Below are 24462 nucleotides of genomic sequence, written 5' to 3'. Positions count from 1 at the left end.
ACCTAAGTAACAAACTGACATCCTAAGTTATGACTGTATTTGTGTAGCAATTAGCTGAGCCACACCAATCACCAGATTAACTTTAACCAGTCATAGGCTACCAAGTGATGAAATCATGATCAAATTTGAGATACATTGTGCTGTGATCAGTCAAGCCGTTTCGAGACCTCATTCCATTTTCTGTCTACCAATGTTGTCAGCCCATGAGAATACCCTCTGAAGACGGCCAAATACACAAATTCCTCTGTTTTAAAACATGCTATGAATTTATCAAATGTTTCTTTAAAAAGTGGTTGAGTTGATATTCATATATATTCAATTATTTTCTGACTACAAAAGCCATATTTGTGCTGCTAAGCTCGGATTCCCCCTTGCCCTCTCCTTGTCCCTCTTTTTTTATTTTATCTTGGTTTCACAATCATCAACATCATCTCCTGGATGAAGCAACCCAACTTAAAAGAGGCTTTCTCACTGTGCTGCCACACTGTGTGGATGCTAAAGGGTGTTCTTTAATCTGCCCACAGCAGGTCTAAAAGCAAGTATAAACTCTGAAATAGCACCTTGCCTAGTATGTATCATATCACAGACTTCAGGACTTGCTATCACAAACTGTCAGGCTAATTCTAGATACTTTCAAGATCAATATATTTGTTATTATCCTTACGGGTAGGACCTTTTTTAAAATCACTGATATGTAGCTGTCACATGAGCTCCCTACTCACTTTTTTACCTAATTGGGAAGAATCTGTACCATTTGGGAATTTTAGATACTTTGATCTCTTGAGGCAGAAAATTCTTCAGTGTGATCTGAGCTGAATACTATTAGAAGATAAAGGTAACGTTACTCTATTTGTGTGCTCTTGAGCTTTGGAAAAGGAAAACAGTGCCAGAAAAACTAAGTTCAAGATTTTTCATTAGGAAACATGGTGGTCATTTTATAATAAAACATAAACTCTGCCATCTGGCATTCAATTAACCAGTAAGAACGATGGCCAGCTACTATACCTAGTCTATATTGGAATAACATAATAAAAAATCATTATTCATTCCATCATATCATCTGAGTCTCAAATAAAGATTAAACTATTTTGGTACATAATGCTTTTAAAATTCTTTTTGTACATAGTAAGTCTCAACAAACAAGAATCCTTGGTTACTCCGAGTACCTATTCTATAACTATTAAACTACCACAATAGAATCTATTGCCAAAACCTATGTCCAACTGTAAGTGGCTGAATGCTTGGGATCTGCAGACTGTTGGTGTTTAAATCTCAGCTTCGTTACTTGCTAAAGGTGCTATGTTAGGTTATTTACACTCTATCCTTTAGTGTTCTTGTCTGTAAACTGAAGCCATAAATCAGTGCTAAGGATTGAAGTCTATTGTATATCTATAAAATTAGCAGTATCAGTACAAATTAGCTGCTCAATAAATACTCATTGAATACTAATTCAATATTCACATCATTTTCATGAGGAAATAGTCCAATTTTCACAAAGGAGAAATCAGATATAAGATTAATTTTCGACAGGTAACCTGAAAAAGATATTTCATCTATAACACAATAAGCTGAATCCAGTATGCATTCCTGGAATCCTAACACTCAAAAGGGTGAAATAAGTATTATGAGTGCAAGGTCATTATCAAATAGAGCTTCAGGCTAGCTGGACTGATAGGAATTCCAACCACACCCCCATGGTCAAGCATGCCTGGCAGGACACTTTGTCATTTCCCCCTAGTCATTTCCAGGTCATATGTCCTATGTAACCCATGTGCTGCATGGTCACATAATCTCACATGCATGGAGTAGCCATGTGAGCCTGTGTGCATGGGTGGGAGTTGGCCCTTAAAAAGGCAGGCCCCATGTCCCCCCGTCCCCTTCTCCCACACACGTCCTTTCAGCGGGCCTGATCTCATCTATCCCTTTCTCCTTGTCTGAATAAAATTCTTGTTAGTGGATTCTGTCGTGTTTCGTGACTTTTCTTCACAGGGTAAGAGCATCACTAAAAAACCATCATGGACTAAATAGGGAGACCCTGTCTCAAATAAATAAATTAAACAGTAAATCAAAATCCACAGCCTATTAATTGACTTTTAATAGGAGCAAAGCTCTAAAGAGAAGAAGGGCTTGAAGTAACTCGTATCTTACCCACTATGCTGCTTGTGTTTCTGCTCAAAGACACGATCACTGGATTTAAAGAGGAGACGTAAGTAAAGGCTCTGGGAAGAACTATGGGGTGGCCTCCACTGATCGCAGTCACATTCACGGTGTGTCCATCTTTCCCCTGAAAATCAATTTGAGAATTCAAATCTCAGTTGGACTTGAGGGTAAAACAGAACTCTTAGCAGAATCAGTCAAAGAACGTTGCTGATCGTGGAATATGTTTTCTGCAGAGAGTAAGAACTTAGAAAAATGCAGTATTGAACAGTATTGGCTGTCCCCTGAAAGGTAAGTAAGAGTGATCTACACTTAACACACTAGTTGTTTCCGGGCAATAAGGTGCATTCAAGGGTGTCTATACTTAGTGTTATACTTAGGGTGTCATGTGAGAGAGTAGCTTCAGATATGTAAATACTCAGTTAATTTCCTCCTATGTTATCTTCTGTGAGATGCATCTTAAGGCTTTTTGTCTCACAGATAAATAATAATCAAATTCAGGAGACACCACTCTCAGCCCTCAAGGCTCCAGATACATGGAGGAAAGTGTGGTAGAAAGAATGTAGGAGCCAAAAGATGGAGAAGTGTGCTATAAAATACTGACTTCTAGACATGATAATCATTGCATTCATGAACTCACAGCAGCTGCATTTACCTACATAAGACGCCTATAAGACAGAGTCCATCAACACTCCAGTATGGGGCGGGGGAGGTAGTTCAGAAGAACTCTACCCCAGCTGAAGAGCTACTGGCAGTTAATGGCTGCTAGGAAATGCAGCAGTCATTGTCTTCTGTGGTATGGTCACTGGTAAGTTTCTCACGCTCTACTAAATACCCCTCACCCTGTGCTCATACAAGAAACCCTAATTAAACTCAGTGTGTCTTAAAAGGAAGGGAAGGAACTTAGAAAGAATGAATCCAGAGGAAGTGGAACTGAGTCAAGGGAGGGTGGTAGTGGAAGAAGATCAAGATACATTATATCCATGTATAAAATTGTCACAAGATTTTTAAAAGTCTAAAGGAAGCAAATATGAACTCTAGGAAATAGTGAATGTACTAGAAAGAGAAAATAAGGAACTAGCAAAATAGAATCTACAGACTAAAAGCCTAGATACATCCAGCCTAGATAAAAGCAGGAAATGGAGCTTCAGTAAAAAGAATGAGGTCATGAAGAAGTTCACTTAAGGGCTGGAGAGATGGCTCAGTGGTTAAGAGTCACTGGCTGCTCTTCCAGAGGTCCTAAGTTCAATTCCCAGCAACCACATGGTAGCTCACAACCATCTGTAATGAAATCTGGTGCCCTCTTCTGGCATGTAGACAGAACACTGTATACATAATAAATAAATAAATCTTTGCTGGGCGGTGGTGGTGCATGCCTTTAATCCCAGCACTCGGGAGGCAGAGGCAGGTGGATCTCTGAGAGTTCGAGGCCAGCCTGGTCTACAGAGCAAGATCCAGGAAAAGTGCAAAACTACACAGAGAAACCCTGTCTTGCAAAAAGAAGAAGAAGAAGAAGAAGAAGAAGAAGAAGAAGAAGAAGAAGAAGAAGAAGAAGAAGAAGAAGAAGTTGTTTACTTAAAACACAGTGTGTTCTCTACCTGCAACTACCCCTCCCCTATTTGCCATGGTATCCTGCCCCCCCCACCCCGTCCAAGCAGAGGGGCCCTCTGACTGACCACAGGCCACACCAGCCACCAGATCTCCAGGTAGGCTGCCCACCCATTCAGAGCCTGCCCAGCCTACCCTTAATCACCCCATCCCTCCCTGTCACCATATCCCAGCCCCCAAATCTGTCAGAGAACCCCCAGAGGCTGCCAGAACTCCAGCCCCCAACTCCAGTGGAAATGTCCTGCTCAACCAGAGGCCATCCAGCCAACAGAAGTCTAGCCCACAACTCAAGTAAAGACCCTCTGTTCAACCACACGCCATTCCAGCCAGAAGATGAGAGAGAAAACAGAAACCAGGGAACAAAACACCAATCCAACAAAGATAAACTCAGAAATTGGCACCTAGACCTGTAATCATCCCAAACCCAGATGCTGAGGTGCCAGCATTAAGAACACAACCAACAATAGCCAAGACAATATGTCACCATGAGAGCCCAGCTCTCCTACTACAGCAAGCTGTCAATATTCTAACACAACTGAAGCATAATAAAATAACCTTAAAAACAACTTTATGAAGATGCTAAAGATCTTTAAAGAGGAAATGGATAAATCCTTCAAAGAAATCCAGGAAAATACAAACAAAAAATGGGAGGAAATGAATAAATCCTTTAAAGAAAGCTAAGAAAATAATAGCAGTTGAAGGAAGTGAATGAAACTGTTCAAGACCTGAAAATGAAATTATAAGCAATAAGAAAACACAAACAGAGAATTCTGGAAACAAAAAATTTAGGTAAGTGAACAGGAACTACAGAGCCACGCATCACCAACAGAATGCAAGAGATGAAAAGAGAGAATCTCAGGCTTTGAAGACACAATAGAAGAAATGTATAAACATGGTTCAAAGAAAACCTTAATCTAAAAAATTCCTGGCACAAAACATCCAGGAAATCTGAGGCACTATGAAAAGACCAAACCTAAGAATAGTAGGAATAGAGGAAAGAGAAGCCCAGCTCAAAGGCCAGAAAAATATTTTCAACAAAAGCATAGAAGAAAAATTTTCTAACCTAAAGAAGGACATGCCTACTAAGGTACAGGAAGCTTACAGAACACCAAATAGATTGGACCAGAAAAGAAAGTCCCCTTGTCACATGATAATCAAAAACACTAAATATACAGAACAAAGAAAGAATATTAAAAGCTGTGAGGGGGAAAACCAAATAACATATGGAGGTAGACCTATTAGAATGACACCTGGCTGCTGTGGGATGGTCTGTATGTCAAATTGCTCTGATTGGTCAATAAATAAAACACTGATTGGCCAGTGGCCAGGCAGGAAGTAGGTGGGACAAGGAGAGAGGAGAATTCTGGGAAGCGGAAAGCTGAGGCAGAGAGACACTGCCAGCTGCCGCCATGACCAGCAGCATGTGAAGACGCCGGTAAGCCACCAGTCACGTGGCAAGGTATAGATCTATGGAAATGGATTAATTTAAGCTATAAGAACAGTTAGCAAGAAGCCGCCTGCCACGGCCATACAGTTTGTAAGCAATATAAGTCTCTGTGTTTACTTGGTTGGGTCTGAGCAGCTGTGGGACTGGCGGGTGACAAAGATTTGTCCTGACTGTGGTCAAGGCAGGAAAACTCTAGCTACACCTGGCTTCACAATGGAGTCTCTAAAAGCCAGAAGGACCTGGACAGATGTCCTTCAGACTGTAAGAGACAACAGACCAAGATCACTGTACCCAGCAAAACTTACTATGACCACAGATGGACAAAATAAGATATTCCACGATAAAGTCAAGTTTAAAGAATATCTATCCACAAATCCAACCCTACAAAGGGTACTAGAAGAAAAACTCCAACCCAAGAAGATAAACTGCACCCATGAAAACACAAAAAATAATCTCATACCAGCAAAACCAAAAGAAGGGAAGGAGAAGGAGAGAGAGAGAAGCACAGATGCACACACATGTACCAGTAACTACAATAACAAAAAATAACAGGAATTAGCAATAATTGGTCATTGATATCTCTCAATATCAATGGACTAACTTCCCCAATGAAAAGACACATACTAGTAGAATGGATGCAAAATCTGGAGCAATCCTTCCACTGCACAGAAGAAACACACCTCAACTTCAGAGACAGACATTACCTCAGAGTTAAGGGATGGAAAAATATTTTTTAAGCAAATGGATTTAAGAAGCAATCTGGTATATCCATTCTAATATCTAAAAAAATAGACTCCACACCAAAATGAATCAAAAGAGATGGCGAAGGACACTACATACTCATCAAAGGAAAGATCCACCAAGATAATTCTTCAATTCTTAACATCTATGCCTCAAATTCAAGGGAACCCATGTTTGTAAAGGAAATGCTACTAAAGCTTAAATTGCACATCAACCCTCACACATTGATAGTGAGAGACTTCAATACCCAACTCTCACCAATGTACAGGTCATCCAGAAAAAAACTAAACACAGAATACTGGAGATAGAAGACATTATTGGGGGGGTGGGGAATGGACCTAACAGATATCTACAGAACATTTTACCCAAAAACAAAAGAATATACCTTCTTCTCTATACTTCATGGAATTCTCCAAAATTGACCACATGCTTGACCACAAAGCAAGTCTCAACAGATACAAGAAAATTGAAATATCTCCTGTATTCTATCAGACTGCCACAGATTAAACCTGGATTTCAACAATAACAGAAACATCAGAAAGCCTACAAACTCATGGAAACTGAACAGCTCTTTACTGGATGACTACTAGGTCAAGGAAGAGAAAGTAATTAAAGACTTCCTAGAATTCAATTAAAATAAATGCACAACATACCCAAACTTAAGAGACACAATGAAATTGATGCCAAGAGGAAAGAAAGTTCATAGCACTAAGTGCCTACATAAAGAAACTGGAAAGAACTCATACTAGTCACTTAACAGCACACTCTAAACAAAAAGAAGCAAGCACACCCAAGAGGAGTAGACTAAAGGAAATAATCAAACTGAGAGCTGAAATCAATAAAAATAGAAACCATAAAACAATACAAAGAATCAAGGAAATAGAGTGGGTTCTTTGAGAAAAATCAACAAGATAGACAAACCCTTATATAAATTAACTTAAAGACAGAAAGAGAATATTCAAATTAACAAAATCAGAAATGGAAAAGGGGACATAACAAGAGATATTGAGGAAATCCAAAGAATCATTAGGTCATACTTTAAAAATCTGTATTCCACAAAATTGGAAAATCTAAAAGAAACAGTCAAATTTTTCAATAGATTCCACTTATCAAGTTAAATTAAGATCAAACAATTTAAATTGACCTTTAACCCCTAAGGAAATAGAAGCTGCTGTTAAAAGTCTCCCAACCAAAAAAAGAAAAAAAAATCGAAGGGCCAGAGGTGTTAATGCAGATTTCTACCAGACTGTCAAAGAAGAGCCAATACTTCTCAAATTATTCCACAAAACAGAAACAGAAGAAACATTGCCAATTTCCTTTTATGGGGCACAGTCACCGTGATACCCAAACCACATAAAGACTAAACAAAGAAAGAGATTACAGACCAACTTGCCTTGTGAACATAAAAACAGAGACATTGATCAATGGAGTCAATTCACCTATGGACAACTGATTTTTTTTTTTTCATTTTTTTTTTCAAGACAGGGTTTCTCTGCGTAGCTTTGTGCCTTTCCTGGAGCTCACTTGGTAGCCCAGGCTGGCCTCGAACTCACAGAGATCCGCCTGGCTCTGCCTCCCAAGTGCTGGGATTAAAGGCGTGCGCCACCACCGCCCGGCCAAGACAACTGATTTTTAATGAAGAAACCATGAATATGTAATGGAAAAAAAGAAAGCATATTCAACAAATGGTGCTGGTCTAACTAGATGTCAACATGTAGAAGAATGCAAATGGATCCATATCTATCATCGTGCACAAAACTCAAGTCCAAATGGATCGAAGACCTCAACATAAATCCAGATACACTGAACCTAATAGAAGAGAAAGTGGGAAATAATCTTGAATGCACTGGCACAGGAAACAACTTCCTGAACAGAACACCAGTAGCACAGACAGTAAGATCAACAATCAATAAATGAGACTTCATGAAACTGAAAAGCTTCTGTAAGGCTAAGGACACCATCAATAGGATAAAACAGCAGAATGGGAAAAGATTTTTTACCAGCTCCACATCTGACAGTGGGCTAATATCCAAAATATATAAAGAACTCAAGAAAGTACACATCAAAAAATGAATAGTCCGCCGGGCGGTGGTGGCGCACGCCTTTAATCCCAGCACTCGGGAGGCAGAGGCAGGTGGATCTCTGTGAGTTCGAGGACAGCCTGGGCTACCAAGTGAGTTCCAGGAAAGGCGCAAAGCTACACAGAGAAACCCTGTCTCGAAAAACCAAAATAAATAAATAAATAAATAAAAATGAATAGTCCAATTAAAAATGGGGAAGAGATCTAAACAGAATTCTCAACAGAAGAATCTCAAATGGCTGAGAAACAGTTAAGGAAATGCTCAACATCCTTAGCCATCAAAATGACTTTGAGATTCCATCTCACACCTGTCAGAATGGCTAAGATCAAAAACACAAGTGACAGCTCATGATAGCAAGAATATGGAGCAGGGAGAACACTCTTCCAATTGCTGGTGGAAGTACAAACTTGTATAGACACTTTGGAAATCAATATGACAATTCCTCAGAACATTAGGAATCAATCTACCTCAAGACCTAGGTACACCACTCTTGAGCATATGCCCAAAGAACACTCCATCCTACCAAAAAGATACTTACTCAACTATATTCATAGGAGTTTTATTTATAGTAGCAAGAAATCGGAAATTTGGCTGGAAAGATGGCTCTGCCATTAAAGGCTAGGCTCACAACCAGAAACAAGAAACTAAAAACAACCTAGAAGTCCCTCAACTGAAGATAAAGAAAATGTGATAGATTTATATAATGGAGTATTACTAAGCTGTCAAAAACAATGACATCATGAAATTTACAGGCAAATGGATAAAACTAAAAAAAAAAAAATCATCCCGAGTGAACTAACCCAGACCCAGAAAGACAAACGTCGTATGTACTCACTTATAAGTGGACATTAGCTGTTAAGTAAAGGATAATGATGCTACAATTCACAAACCCAAAAAAGCTAAGTAACAAAGAGGTCTCAACAGGGGACACATGGATTGCCCTGGGAAGGGAAAACAGAATAGATTTTGTGTACAGGAGGGAGGAGGGATCAGGTGGGGAATAGATGGAGGAAGAGAGTATTGGGAGAGATGACTGGACCTTAAGGGCAATTTGGGGGGCAATGTGGAAACCTAGTGCAGTGGAAACTCCCTGGAATATTTGAGGGTGACCCTAGTGAAGACTCCTAGTCATGAGGAATGTGGAACCTGAAGCAGACATCTTCTATAACCAGGCAAGGCTTCCAGCAGGGAGACTGAAGCAGCAACCCAGCCACAAAACCTTCAACCTACCATCTGTCCTGCCTCCAAGATATTCGGGGGCAATGGTGGCACAGAACTTACGGGAATGGCCAACCAATGACTGGTCAAACCTGAGGCCCATACCAGAAGGAATCCATGCCTAACAATACATAGATGACCAGAAACCAGAGGATGCACAGGCCAATGACCCAGGATAGAACCAAACATGACTGGGGAAAAATTCAATGATTACTAATGATATTCTGCTTTACTCATAGATTGGTGCCTAGTCTAATTGTCATCAGAGAGGCACCATCCAGCAACTGATGGGAAAAATTGTAGCAACTCTCAGTCAAACACTAGGTAGAGCCAGGGGAACCCCACAGAAGAGGAAAAGGAAGGATTGTAGGAGCCAGAGGGGTCAAGGACACCAGGAGAACATGGCCCACAGAATCAAGTAAGCAGGGCTCATAGGGGCTCACAGAGACTGAAGCGACAATCATGGACCTGGTATGGGCCTCTGCATGTGTGTTATGCATTTGTAGCTTGGTGTTCTTGTGGGACTCCTAACAGTTGGAGTAGGGGTTGTCTCTGACTCCTTTGACAGCTCTTAGGACCCTTTCCTTCCTACTGAGTTGCCTCATCCAGCCTTGACATGAGGGTATATGCCTAATCTTACTGTAACTTGTTATGCCATGTTCAGTTGATATCCCTGGGAGGCATGTTCCTTTGTTGAAAGGAGATGGAGGTGGAGTGGATCTTGGGGAAAGGAGAGGTTGGGGAGGAAGGAGGAGGGAGGGGAAACTGCTGTTGTGATATAATGTATGAGAGAAGAATAAAAAAATAATAATCCTGTGAAAAGAATCTTCCTAAAGAATCATACAAATGCATAACAAGTGCAGCCCTCAGATGGACATTTGGGGAGCCTGGATGTATTCTTGTTTTTTGTTGTTGTTGTTGTTTTTAATTCAAACTATGTAGCTTCAAGAAAACACAACACTCCTCTGGTACTCCATTTCCTGACTGGTGATTTTAAGACAATCAAGCTCCTCATACAAGAGGGGGATGGGAGGGGTATGCCTGATGGCTTTCTCTTGCCCTTTTAAATTTCACAGTCACTTAAAAGGTAAACACAAATACAAATGACTTGGATCTGATCTGCATAAGGCACCACCCTGCCCAGCACCTGGTAAAGTTAAGGGAAAAGAGATGTTTGTCTGGATCCTGTTAATAAGGTGTTCTACACTTCCTAACACTCAGTGCTTCCAAATCACATGTCTTCTCAAATCAGAGACTACCAGTGGCCTCCCAATGTCCACTGATGCTTTCATTTATTTAATAAATATACTGAATGCACACAGTAAAAAAAACAAAACAAAACAAGCAAACAAAAAACATGGTAAGCTTCTATTATAAGAAAGGCCCGAAAGGGGGGGGGGAGGAATTGGCTGGGAGTGGGAGTGGGTGTCAAAGAACTCTAAAAAAAAAAAAATTATATCCCTTGTTTCTACAGCATCATTTAAAAACTATAATAATGTAAACACGTTTTATTGCTTGAACTAAAAAATATTATCATAATTTGAATCCAAAGAATTAAAAGTGTTTCCAACAAGGAGATAGAAGGAGGAAAAGCAGAAAAGAGAACATAATTGTTCTTCTATTTTCCATAGTCCCTTTCCATATATGAACTTTGTTAAAGATTTAAAGTTTGCTTTCTAATGCTTATGCCCTGTAGTAAAAGAAAGCCAAAGCATTCAAACTTTACTCATTAAACAGGGACTACACCAAACTGATAATACCCATGGTAGACCAAAGGGCCAGAAATCAAATGCACAGTGATGCTGAGTGAAACTGGAAATGAACTGTAGATAGTAAGAATTTATATCTAAAGCTTTGAAATTTAGATTAAAGGGTCCAGAAAAATACAAATATGTTCAAATATATGATTACTAGGATAGTCTAAAACCTTTGCTTATAACAAGGCAGATATAAAAATTATCTAAATGTCTAATAAGAAGGACCAATCAGATAGTTACAGTACAGCTTTATACTAGAATTGCATGTATTTTTACGTAAAAGCTAGCTTTTCATAGTATTTGAGGAACTGAATGACAGAGTGGTAGGTCCTGTGATGAAATGGTATTTTGCAACCCTCTTGCAGGACACATTTGTTCAGTGAGTAGTCATTCTCTGGGGCATAGAGAGGCTAAGAATAATGAGGACACTAACTCAGTTATAATGGCTCTGACTGTGGCAGTGGATGTGACCCTTGCCAATCACACCAGAGAAGGGAAGAGCCAGACTCTAATCCCTCAGTGGACACTAGACAGTACTAATAAGAAGGGCAGGGAAGCTTGGGGACCTTATTTTTGTTGTTTGTTTGTTTTGTGTATGTGTGTGTAAGCGGGGGCTTGTATATAGAGGGAGTGTGTATATTCATATATGTGTAGGTGCACATGTGTGTAGAGGTACATATGCAAACATTTATATGTCCGCATGGAAGCCAAAGATCAGCTGTGAGTATCATTCTTTATGAGCTATCCACCTTGTTTTTTGAGACAAGGTCTCTCACTGGGACCCAGGACTTCCTGTTAGGATTCTGGCTGGCCAGACAGCCACAAGGATCTGCCTGTCTCTGCCTCCCCAGCTCTGGAATTCCAGGCACATGTCAGCACTCTGATCTTCTAATATGTGGCAGGGGTCAAAATTAAGTCCTTCTAGCAAACCAAGCACTTTAACAACTGGGCTATCTCTGCAGCCTGGGGGATCTGCTTTTCAGAAGAAAACAGTAGGCAGTAACTGTGAAGGCGTTCTGTCAGAACCAAGCATTCAAGGATTTTCTATGTTCCACAAGTCCACCAGAAAACAAAATCGCTAATGTATGCAACCTGTTTGCTCAAAAAAGAGGAAAGACAACATAATGTGTGTCTTGCTACTTTTGCTTATTCTGTAGTATGAATATCCATTAAAAGCACAGAGTTGCCTTATTTTTTTTAAGGAATTAACCAAAATTAATTACAATACGGGCTCGGGGTTTTGTTTTGTTTTGTTTTGTTTTTTCATAGCAAAACAAACAATAGAAAAAATAAGCACATTGTTATGATGAGAAGTTCAGATTAGTTATGTTAGTTCTCAGAGGAATGTGTTAAAATTCGTAGGGGACAGCAAAGTGTTCCTTACCCTGGGTGGGACCTTGCACTGAATTTGTTGTGAATTGCTGTTAACGACATCAATGGCACAGGACTGCCTTCCAAACAACACCAGGCTGACACCTTCCAAACTGGAGCCTCGGAGAGTAACCCACAATCCTCCTGTAATAAAAGGAACACTTCACATGTACATAGCTATTTCAAAGTTAATTACAGGAAAACTAAAATGAGATTGAAATAGGAAACTCTTTAGCCAAAGAGCAAGGCAATGCTCAAACTGCAGAAAAGACTGAATTGAAATGTAGAAACCACTACACATAGAGGAAGAAATGGTAAGTAGAAGACAGAAAGAGCAGAGCAGCATCTGGAGACCTTTATGAATAAAATATAAGGATACAGCCAGGAGTCAAAGAAGCAAGTGGTATCCGAAAACATTGTCTGACCTAGATTCTAAAGATCATTCTTCCCCATTCCATAAAAGGTTTTCTTTCCCAAGAAGCAATGAGTGAGAACGTGGTGGTATTAAGAGAAACAGGGCAGAGCCAAGGCCTCTGGCCTTGCTGTTACCTGAGGCAGCTCATTTTTAGCATCAGCCCCAAGCTCACCTGTCCTCATTCTCTATTTCCTTCCAGGACAATTTTTCCAACTTGGAGATCTGACACTACACAAGCCAAATTCTAGTCACCATAACAGTACACAATGACTAATGTTGTCTGCCTCTACCATCAGGAATTCTCTGCAGGCTGCTAACAGTGACCCCAAGGAGCCACCATGTCCTCACTATAGGCAGGAGGAGAGGTGATGCCAGTCCTTCTGACATCACAGCACACTTTCTTAGTCTAGCTGGTGGTAAACAAAAGCTCACTTATTTGCTTTTTCCTCATTTGGTGGGGGAGGCTTGTTTCATGTCCTTTGCTTCCACATAAAGCCTTCCTATGTTGCTTCTGCTGGTCTTGAATTTGTGGGCCCAATAGAACCCTTGCCTCAGTCTCTTATATAGCTGGGACTATAGACAGACACTACCATATATAGCCAGAAATGCAGTCATTATTGATCAGAAAAATAAATCTGCTCTTTAGTAAGAGAGCAGCAAAGGACACCACATAGAGACTCGTGTCTCTTGAGATTAAGTGGGGCTGCAAAAGCAGGAGACAGGCTAGACAAAGAAAGGAAACTTATACCACGTTACCAAAACCTATGAAACTGATGCAAGTTAGAGAAATAATGCCTGCAGTTCAGTGTGTAGCTTGCCTGGAAGAGTCGGAGCAAGACTACCCAAGACTTCTAAGGTAGAGAGAAAAAAACGGGAGGAAAGATGGATACGTGATAGCAACACAGTAAGGATACAACGTCTATAAATAAAGTTGACAAGAAAACATGGAGAGAAATTTTAAAATACTGCCAAAGACCTAACAAATGAATTAGATTAAAACTGAAAAAAAAATAGCATAAATGGGTAAAAAGAATAAGTATCATAATTTCTCTGAATTAAACATAAACACATAGATAGGATTCCAATAAAACATGGTGGATTGTTTTTCATAAATTAGACAAGATGATTGTAAAGTTCAGTGAAAAGTGAACAAAAGTAACCATAAAATAATAATTCAGAAGTAAGAGTAAAGAGGTGTTCTGAGACACTACAAAAACTTTTTAGAATCAAATGGAATAAAAACGTGACAACGTCGCATGCTCAGACAGGGCAGGCAGAGGAGGCAGTCTGGAAGGACAGATAAGTACGTGGCTTCATGCTAACACACAGACAGATCATTAAGTGAATAAGTGAATAGCGTGAGATAAGATAAAACCTGAATTTTTGGCTCCCATCCTTCACCCAGAGCCAATTTCAAATAAAATATTTGGACATAAAGAGATTAAATGGAAAAAGAATAGAAGGAAACATAGAACTTTATTTTCATATAATTTCAGAGACGCCTACTCTGAGTGTTTTACAATCTCTAAAGCTATAAAAGCCAAACACACTTTATTACATAAAAACATTTATGAATTATAAAAAATAGATAAATACATTACATTTTTTTAAGTCTTTAAAATCAAGAAAGAGCAATAACCAAATTTGGAAAGAAAGACCAAGATGAACAAACTTCCCAGAAAGGAAACCATAATACCTCCTAAGCTATGGAAGTTCAATATCTCTTAAAATAAATATGATTTATAACTACACTAAAATATTTTTCATCTATAAGATGTTAAACATCAAAAAAGTTGCAAAAATGTATTAGTAATATGTAAACAGGCTGGAGAGATGGCTCAGAGGTTAAGAGCACTGACTGCTCTTCCAGAGGTCCTGAGTTCAATTCCCAGCAACCACATGGTGGCTCACAACCATCTGTAATGAGATCTGGTGCCCTCTTCTGGCCTGCAGTCATATATGCTGTATACATAATAAATAAATAAATGAATAAATGAATGAATAAATAAATATAAAAAATGTTTATTTAAAAAAAATATGTAAAACAATAGATATTCATACCTACATGTAAAAAGTTATACAAACTTTAAAGAGAATATATCTTATACTTACTTATCAGCATTATATTTTTATTCCAATTTCTCATGTGTGTGTGGTGTGCATGTGTCTATATGAGGTTTTTACATGTGTAGATACAAATGTTCATGTATGTGGATACATATACTTATATGTTCACAGGCATGTGGAGTCCAGATGTTGATGTCAGGAGTCATACTCCATAGCTCTTTCACCTTATTCACAGAAGCAAGGTCTTCTAGTCAAACTCAGAGCTCATTGATATAGAAAGCTTTATTAGCCAGCTTGCTCTAGGAATCTAGTCTCTGACTTCTAGTTGTAATTATAGACAGGACACATGCTCATCTGATATTTACATGGGCTTGCTGGAATCCAAAGTCTACGTAGCAAGCACTTTAACCACTGAGAAATCTCTCCAGTTCTATTTATTAAAATTTTAAGTGTATTTAATCCATGACCCAGAAATTCCACTTCTAATTAATTATGCTACTAATGTTTTCCCACATATATAAAATGGTAACTGTGTAACCAAATACAAGATTGAAGTTGCCATAATAACAACATCATGGTACTGACAGAAAACTAGACAAGTAGACCAGTAGAGAATAGAGAACGCAAAAGTGAACCCACGCAGCTACAGTCATCTGATTCTCGACAAAAATGCTAATAACATACATTGAGGGAAATCATAACAAGTGGTGTTAGGAAAAACACTTATTCAAATATATATAAGACTGAAACTCCTCCATTCCTCTTCATGCCCCTCCTGTCTTTATATTTGTCCTATACACTTACCATCACCCACCCAAGAACATAGCCTCTTTTTAACTTACTCTACCCCCACCATCAATGATGTCTATCCCTATGTCTCACCTGGCACAAAACCAACTTAAAATAAATAGAGACAGTAATGTAAAACCTAACACTATAAGACTACTGAAGAAAACACTTCAAAATATAAGCATTAAAAAGCAATTAATGAAAAAAGAGCCCATGAATTTGGAAGAGGCAAGGAAGGGTATGTAGGAGGGTTTAGAGGAAGGGAAGGTGTGATTACATTATAATCTCAAAAATGAAAGAAAATGACAAAAACAGCTATAAGCACAGCCATGGCTTTCTAAATAGAATTCCAAAAGCTCAGGGAACCATAGCAAAAATCGAGAAAGGACTGCATCAAATTTTAAAAACTCCACAGCAAAAGGGAAAACAATAAAAAGACAGGCTACAAAATGGACAAGGGAATAATACCCAGAATATATAAAGAACGCAAAAAATGAGCACAGAAAGAACAAATAATGCAAACATTAAATTGGTATATGAACTAATAGACAATTTTCAAATAAAGAAATAGAAATAGTCGATAAGCATGTGAAAAATATATTCAATGCCTTTGACTGTGAGTTAGATGCAAATCAAAAGTACAGAGATTCCCTCCAGCTACAGCAATGTCCTGGGAGTTGCAGAACAAGCCAAGCTGATTCTAAGTCAAAATGCCATGATATTCTTCTGCCTCATGTTCTCTTCCATAAGACCTCCCTCAGGCTTGCTCCTTCATTCCATCCTGGCCTCTATTCTCCAGTGCCTTTACGTCATTCCTCCAATGAATGCTAATGAGCACCCTAGCCCAACAATGTCCTCCTCTCCTCTTCATGCCCTCCCCAAATTATTTTTGCTCTACATCCTTACCGCTACCTATTCAAAAGTATAACTTTATTTTTTTTATTTTTTTTTTATTTTATTTATTTATTTATTTATTTATTTATTTATTTATTTATTTTTTGGATTTTCGAGACAGGGTTTCTCTGTGTAGCCTTGCGCCTTTCCTGGAGCTCACTTGGTAGCCCAGGCTGGCCTCGAACTCACAGAGATCCGCCTGGCTCTGCCTCCCGAGTGCTGGGATTAAAGGCGTGTGCCACCACCGCCCGGCATAACTTTATTTTTATTTACCATACCACAGCATTGAGCTTCTGATGCTTAATGAGAGCTAAATAAATTCTCTTTATCATGATTTTGTCAGTGGTAGTTGTGAGAAATTATAGCGGTGGTAAGATTTTACCATTCCCATTTGAAAATGTGTGCTTCACAAGCACACTGCCTAAGAAGGCAACTCTGTCTTAGTCCAAAAGTGAATTAACAGTCTGTACGAAAAGCCAAGATTGTCCTCAGAAATTTCTTTTGAAGATGCTTGAGGAAAGGGATAAGTGGCGACTTTGAGTACTACAGATCTCATTTTCATATTTTTTCACTCTGTACTCTGCTCTTATTTCAATTTCTTTTTGGCAGGCCTTGCTTGGTTCTCTTTAAATTCCCAGAGCAGGGTCTCACACATTATACTATAAATAGGGAGTCTGAGGAGTCTGTTAAAATACAGATTGACTCAGAAGGTCCAGAAGACTGTACTTCTAACAGGCTCCCAAGTGATATAGCTACTACTTGCCCAGGGCCACATGTGAAGTATTAAGGACATCAGCATCCAACATGGTGCTGTATACAGGGTACAATTGATGAACACTGTACTGGTGACGGGGAAGGAGATGGGTTCACTGGGAAAGTCTAAATGCAATAACAAAGAAAAGAGCATCTCCCAGATCCCACCCCCCAGTCTTAATAAAAGTTACTTCATGTGCATCTGAAATTATCCCTTCTCAGTGTTTCACACCTTTTGCTAAAATGTGGGAGGAGGATGGATGATTCTCCAAGCCCTTCGAGTCTCTTCACTGTTTGTTGATGATACATTTCCTGACAGGGGTGTTCATAACGTTCCAATTCTCCTGGGACTGATTTTTTACACTGAGAGTTCTTAATTCCAGTTTTAACACTATAATTCTTGCATTCTGAGAGCACTGTCAATTCCAGACAAACTGAGCAGTGAGTCACCTACCTGTGCAAATCACTCTATGTAGGGCACACAGCTGACTGAGTCACCTGTTAGCCTGAAAGATGTCCACCGTCTAGCAGTGTGGCCTGAGCTGGGAAAGTAACTCTGTAAGATCAAACCTCTAATAAATCTAGTCAGAAGGCTGCAATAAGCCCAAACTCAAGCCAATAATTCATGGGATAATGAAGAATATGGTCTTTCACTCTGAGCAAAACATGTTTCCTTGCTCCCTCCTGACAACACTAAAGAGTTTGCTATTCTGTGTGGATATGAAAAAGAGTGGGCCTGCTAATTCATTCACCCAAGGCAAAACAGAATCAGAATCAAACATGTCCTTTGAATGATGACCCTGTCTAGAGCATACCACTTTAAACTGTTTTCTGGGCTACAGGCTTCTGGCCACCAGAATCAACAATGACAAAAGTGCAAATCATTAAGGAAAGGAACTGGGTATTGTATTCTACAAAGCTGATACATTAGCCAACATGAACCTGAGTATTTCTGCAACTGTTATAGTGCAGGTTTTTTAAAAAAAACTTGAGACATATAATCAGACCCTGGAGTCAACTTGGATGGTCATTCACCTGAAAAACTCCAAGATGCTAAATGAAACAGTGCTAGTTCTAGGGGAAAGGTGACTTGCCTGAGACCTCACCGGGGAGGGGGTGGAGCTAAAATACAAAACAGAGTGCTCTGTGTCAGTGCTCAGTGTTTTTCTCAACTAGTAGAGTTCTTCAGAAAGTAACAAGATTTGGAAAGATCTCTCTACTTTCCCATGGACCTAAGATCCTGTCCATCCTTCTGATATTGACAAGACTTAACTATTCTCAGGACTCAAACTATGCAAAAAGTAGTTGGCTTTGCATACTGGCCAAGTTTCCAGGAACACTAGGGAAATAAAAACTCTGTGAAAAGTTTCTAGTGGGTGGGCATACTTGCCGAATACTGTTACTTTTAAAGGAGTGTTGCCATGTGTTGACTCATTTGCTCTGGAAGAAAGCTAGGTAAGCTATGAATGAGGCGTAATCAGGCCATTCTAAAGGCAAGGCAGCCGAGCGCAGAGATCCTCTGAGCACTGACACAGAGCACTCTGTTTTGTATTTTAGCTCCACCCCCTCCCCGGTGAGGTCTTAGGCAAGTCACCTTTCCCCTAGAACTAGCACTGTTTCATTTAGCATCTTGGAGTTTTTCAGGTGAATGACCATCCAAGTTGACTCCAGGGTCTGATTATATGTCTCATCACCAGCTAATTCTAGTCTTAATGTGCCAAGCAAGTCCATCTCAGAGCTTAAAAGTGTTCTTAATTTGAAGAAATGCCTAGGAAACCAAAAGATGTAAATCATAAGACATATGAGGCTACGGGCCTAGATTTCTGCATTACCAAGAACTCTAGCTTCAGAAAGCAGGTGCACAGTGGAGCCCCACCCACATTACCTATCTCTGCAGCCATAGTGGGCTCCACAGCATCAAGCCTGGCTTCCACATACAGGAAGAGGCCTTCTCCACTGGCATTAACAGCAAGGCCTGAAGGTCTCACCAGCATCAAAATCGGATGCACTCCAGCTGGTAGCAGGTCCATCTCACAGACCACGTTTGTTTCATTTGAGAAAATAACTTCACAACTTGTTTTGTTCACTGTAACCTGTAAGGACTGGGAATCTCCAGGGAAACCAGTTCCAGTAAAATAAACCAGTAGGTTGACGTCACAACCTAAAAGGGTAGGTGGGAGGAAATTCAAAGCTCAAATCAGTGCTGACACTCCGTTTCAGAGCTCTCACTCCAACATCAAAGGCTTGTTCTCTTTCAGCTTCCTCTCCCAAAACTGAAAGAGTCTACTGATGACTCAGACAACTGTGTTTATCATCCTGGTACAAAGTCCCCACCTTCAGCTTCCTCACACTAGCAATGAAATGCCCATAACTTAATAAAAATAAATCAGTCAATAATAATGTAAAGGAAGCTTGAATCAAAGGACTGATAATAACGCCACGCACATATTTAAATAAGAATATACCCCGTAATGGACCAAAAATGTGCCTTCCAATGCATCCATATCCACGGAGAATGCTGATGCTCCTAGGACAGCCTCTAAGGAAATCACTGAGTCTAAGAGTCCCATCTAAAGCATGCATACCAGGGGAGGACCATACGTAATCCACACTGGGAGTTGACGCTTGCAAGTATTGGAAAGAACAGGAGCCCGGACAGGAGGCTGGTACGTCATTCACTTGTACGGCCACCTGGGGGAGGGAGGTGAGAGAATTAAAAGCAAATGCATGGACTTCACGAACACAAGGGCAGTTATAAAGCATTTGTGCGCATTTCCTAAATTAAAATGTCTTTAGGATTCGTATATTCTCATTTCCTTTTTTCTATTTTCTCAGTGGAAGTTCTTATACAAAAAAAAAATGAATGGTTCAAAGCATATTAAATTTTCTCAAAGTCGTGGAAATGCTGAGATCCATTTGTGCAAATAAATACAGTTAATATATGGCTTTCTGAAACGGAGTCCTTCCTGTGATTCCCATCTAACCTTGAACTCCTGGGCTCTGTGAGTCTTCCGGACACCTATATTGTACATGACTGAATATGATAAATTGTCTTTTTTAAACATGTCCTCTCTGTCATCTGGAAGTAAATTTCATAAACTTGGAATATACAGGGACTTTTTATAACTGGGCCCACACTTCATGAAAACTATCTTTTTTCCCCACTAGTACAAACTATTAGGCATGGTCCTCTTTCCTTCACAGCAGAGCAAAGTGTAGTTACATATTTGGGTTGAAGGTGTTTTTGTCCTAGAGGATAAGTTCAGACTCTGTGTCTCTCCTTTTCAGTGAAACCAAATGAATGCTAACTCAATTTGAATGACAAGTCAAACACTCTTTAGAAATAGGGAAGGTAAAAGGGATGACTCGATTGATTCTGTAGGATTCTTTAAATGGGTTAAATGCACACTCACATTATATAATAGTTCTGTAAGAGGAAAGGCGTGTTCGGATGGCACGGGTGACAAGGAGCCTTTCAGCTGTGTTTGTAACGATTTATTTTCAAAAGACAAAAATAATGCTCATCAAGACCAGCAAGATGGTTCTGCGGGTAACGGCACTTGCCACCCAGTCCTGATGACCTGAGTTCAATCCCTGGAACCCACATAAAATGAAAGAACCAACTCCATATAGCTAGTTGTCCTCTGGCCTCCTCCACATGTCACATACTCTCACACCCCACCCAACACACACATCATACATATGTATACACACACCAATAGTAATAATAATAATAATAATAATAATAATAATAATAACAACAATAGTAAGTAAACTTAGAAAAAAATAATAATCATATTTAACCATTCTCAGTTTGGATACTTAGTAATTGGTTATATGTATTTTGCTATATGGGTCCTCTAACTTTTGTACCATAATAATAGCATCAATATTTATAAAGAACTTGGTGCTCAGAAAGCAATTACATTTTCACAGTACTTTGGAAATGCTGTGGAAGCAAATCAAATGAAGAAATGAGCCACAGAACTTGAACCAATTGGCCCTCAGTGTAAACAAGTGAAGAACTTGAATACACTTGGTGCTGGTGGCCCAGCACTCTCACCTGAGTTTGCTGGTTGGCAGTAGCCAACATGTCTCCAAAGATGGGTCCAAGGAAAACTCCACCGTCATATACCACACGAGCAATTACTGCAGGATTCACCCCAGTAAGATTTTGATCAGAGACCTGAGATAGTTACATTTCTGATCAGTTTTGTCATGAAAAAGAAATCTCATCTTGAGGGAAACAAATGAGTTTTTATTCCACATTCTGTTTGAAATAATCTCATAGCTTGAATTGATAAATAAAGAATTTTAGTCTAGAAACTTAATGGTTAAAAATAAATAAATAAAAAGTGGCTAGTAAAAGGTGCAGTAAAACAGAGGGATGTTTGTGTGAGGAGTTGTCAAAAGAGGCACACACACACACACACACAAATAATAATCATGATAAGTCTTGAGATACTTTGCTCCTATTTGCCTCTCTGTTTCATTAGTTTGTAATCTAAAATATTAAAAGTAAAACATAAGAAAACTTGCTTTGAATTCAGAGCAAACATTATCATTCTTCTTCCATCTCACTCCAGGATTTTACTTGAGAAACCACTTATCTCATAACGCCATAAAGCTTGGATAAAATTTCATCTTGGGCTTTATTTTATAATAAGCAAATGCTAGATGATCATTCGATTATTTTTTAAGACGTTAAATATGCAAGAGCATCTGCTTTTGTCATTATCCAAAGACAGCAAACCCTTTTCTAAGTTCCCCTCTGCCACGCCATCTGCCTCATGATGATCCAAGTCGATCACATCTGTTTAAATTATCCGATAACAGATGTGGAAAGCTATGTGGCGGACACTGACCAACAGCTCCTCTCCCCGCATTGAGTTAGGAAAGGAGGCACTGGGTATCATGAGATGAGACCTGAGATGTAAAATTCGCGTTGAAACCTTCTGGAAAAGGATATGGAACCTCTTTGCTAGAATACACCAACAAATAACAGTAATAATCAATAATCTATATCCATTTTCATTCATATAATTCTGTATGTCTTTTTCTTACAAAATTTCTCCAGGAAACCAAATCTATCACACACACACACACACACACACACACATACACACACACACACACACACAGGTTGGTTATACCTACTCTGATAAAATTGGGCAAATCCCCAGTCTGAGTAGTCCAAGAAAGAGTCCACACATGTTCATAGCAGGAGTTCGGCTCCTTTGTCACAGTCAAGTCACTGACATTGAGGTATGCAGATGTGGACTCATCAGCATTGTCCTGCAATAGCTTATGAAGCTGACTGGAAGACATGTGCACCGGAACATCTGTGAGGCAAGAGTTTGATGCAGAAAACAGGATACTAATGAACACACATTGTGGGTGTCAGCATCAAGGATAAAAGAAAATAAATACCAGGGTCACACTAAACGTGCAGGAGACTTTCAGAATCAAAATAAAGCACAAGAGAGACTTTACCCTACATAACACCATGCTTGTCCCCAAAAGTAGATGACCACTTGTTACCCTGAGACACTTCCTTCAGTGTTATATCGCCTGGCACACAGGGAACATGCTATGTCAGACAAAGCGGCCTCAACTATCCACTCAACACACAGGCTCCAGACATCTTTGAAAGGGCTGAACGTCTAATTAAATGTTGGATTTTCCTTGGAAAATTTTAGCTGGTCCTGTGAACAGAGAAAACTTGGCTACTTTTCACAGGGAGTAGGGAGGCACACAGCAGCTGACAGCCATAAACCGTGGCCAATACAGCTGAGGAATGTTGGCACTTCGCTTTGCTTTCTCTATTAGAATCTCCTCTTAAGCCCGACCACCTGCTTTCCCGTTCCGCATCCCCACAGAGAAATAACAAATCCCTGTGCTTCATACTTTACCAAAAGTTTCCATTTCATTAGCTAGTCCCAACAGCACTGTGAGGTGGGCCACTGGGGCACCTCCATGCCCACCTGAGGGATGAAGAAAATGAACCCTAACGATATCCCAAAGCTTGCCAAACCAGTGAGGCAGGTTTAGATTAAAATTCAGGTTGCTTTTCACCTGCTCAAGAGCCTTTCTCTTGAGTGCCATGCTGCCCTGAAGGGTTAATAAAGTACCACTGTGTTTCCACGAGACCAACAACAGTTCCATCATTAGAAAGCATTTGCATGTAATTTGGGGTCTGTACTCATTCCACAGAGTTAGGCTAAGACTGGCTTTCCTCCTTGGCTCTGCAGGAGCCACGTGACAGGCATCCGTGTTGTAGTCTGAGAGCAGAAAAGCACCTCCACAGAGAATCTCTCATTTGTAGGAAGTATAGCCCCGTGGTTCATAGCATAGAGACAGAGGCATTGTGGACACTGGCCCATGTGCCTTAAGCTTTTCCTACATTGTCCCATTATAGTCAAAGCACCCCTGTGTGCCTCCCACCAAGGAAGATCCTTTCTCAGGAGAAAAAGATTTGGGGAACATGTACCACCTACCCACACAGCTTTCCAGAATGCCTCTGAGCTCCCTTATGAAGTCCCACATTTCTGCTAGTATTTATCAATAATATTCTTGAGCAACAAATATCATTATCTCTTCTCATATTCTGTTCTTTGTCAAAGTGCTTATTATTGAAGCTCTTGAAACACTGTGCCAACTTGTGTCCATAATCTCAAACTTGGGTGACTGTTAAAATTCTCAATAGCACGACAGCCACTACATTTAACTCTGAGAGACGTGAGTACAACAGGTGTCGGCCTAGGAAAACCCAGAGAGAAGATGAATTCGAACCTAAAATACCCAGGTTCACATCTAGAGCCCATCATAAATTATTTGTAAGAACTTCAGGGAAGCTTCAGTGTGGCTGGCTGAATTCCAATCTTCACAGCAAAAAGGAGATATGACAGTGTCCTAATCCTTTGCAAGGCCAAAGAATAAACATTATCTCATGTGGCAGAAGAGATGGTCAAGTTAAGGATTTGAGAGGAGGAGTTTATCATGAAGTGTGCAATAAAATCTTATCTATCCGTCAAGACCAAGGCAGAGGAAGTGTTGAGACACAGGAAGCAGGCCATGACCACAGGTTAAAGCAATGCAGGGTCATCTGAAGAACGGCAACACCCACCGGGGCTGAAAGAGGCAGCCGAGACATCATCCCCTAGA

At 39.8% G+C, this 24462-nt stretch overlaps 1 protein-coding gene across 4 annotated transcripts in view; it reads right to left on the bottom strand.

The window, feature by feature from the left end:
* The window catches only part of Pkhd1 (PKHD1 ciliary IPT domain containing fibrocystin/polyductin), a 466475-nt gene that overhangs the window by 390842 nt on the left and 51171 nt on the right, over positions 1 to 24462 (bottom strand). For all 4 annotated transcript variants that reach the window (XM_028868108.2, XM_037199703.1, XM_037199704.1 and 1 more), the window contains 6 exons: positions 22456 to 22640; positions 21362 to 21484; positions 19884 to 19989; positions 19184 to 19459; positions 12394 to 12524; positions 2149 to 2284 (listed from right to left, as the gene is read on the bottom strand). In XM_028868108.2, the coding sequence (XP_028723941.2) occupies positions 2149 to 2284; positions 12394 to 12524; positions 19184 to 19459; positions 19884 to 19989; positions 21362 to 21484; positions 22456 to 22640 (957 nt within the window). The remainder of the gene's footprint in view (positions 1 to 2148; positions 2285 to 12393; positions 12525 to 19183; positions 19460 to 19883; positions 19990 to 21361; positions 21485 to 22455; positions 22641 to 24462) is intronic.

The sequence above is a fragment of the Peromyscus leucopus genome, chromosome 16_21 (genome assembly GCF_004664715.2).
Source record: "Peromyscus leucopus breed LL Stock chromosome 16_21, UCI_PerLeu_2.1, whole genome shotgun sequence".
Taxonomy (NCBI): Eukaryota; Metazoa; Chordata; class Mammalia; order Rodentia; family Cricetidae; genus Peromyscus; species Peromyscus leucopus.
The sequence above is the reverse complement of the archived record's forward strand: the minus strand, read 5'-3'. Positions and strand labels throughout refer to the sequence as shown.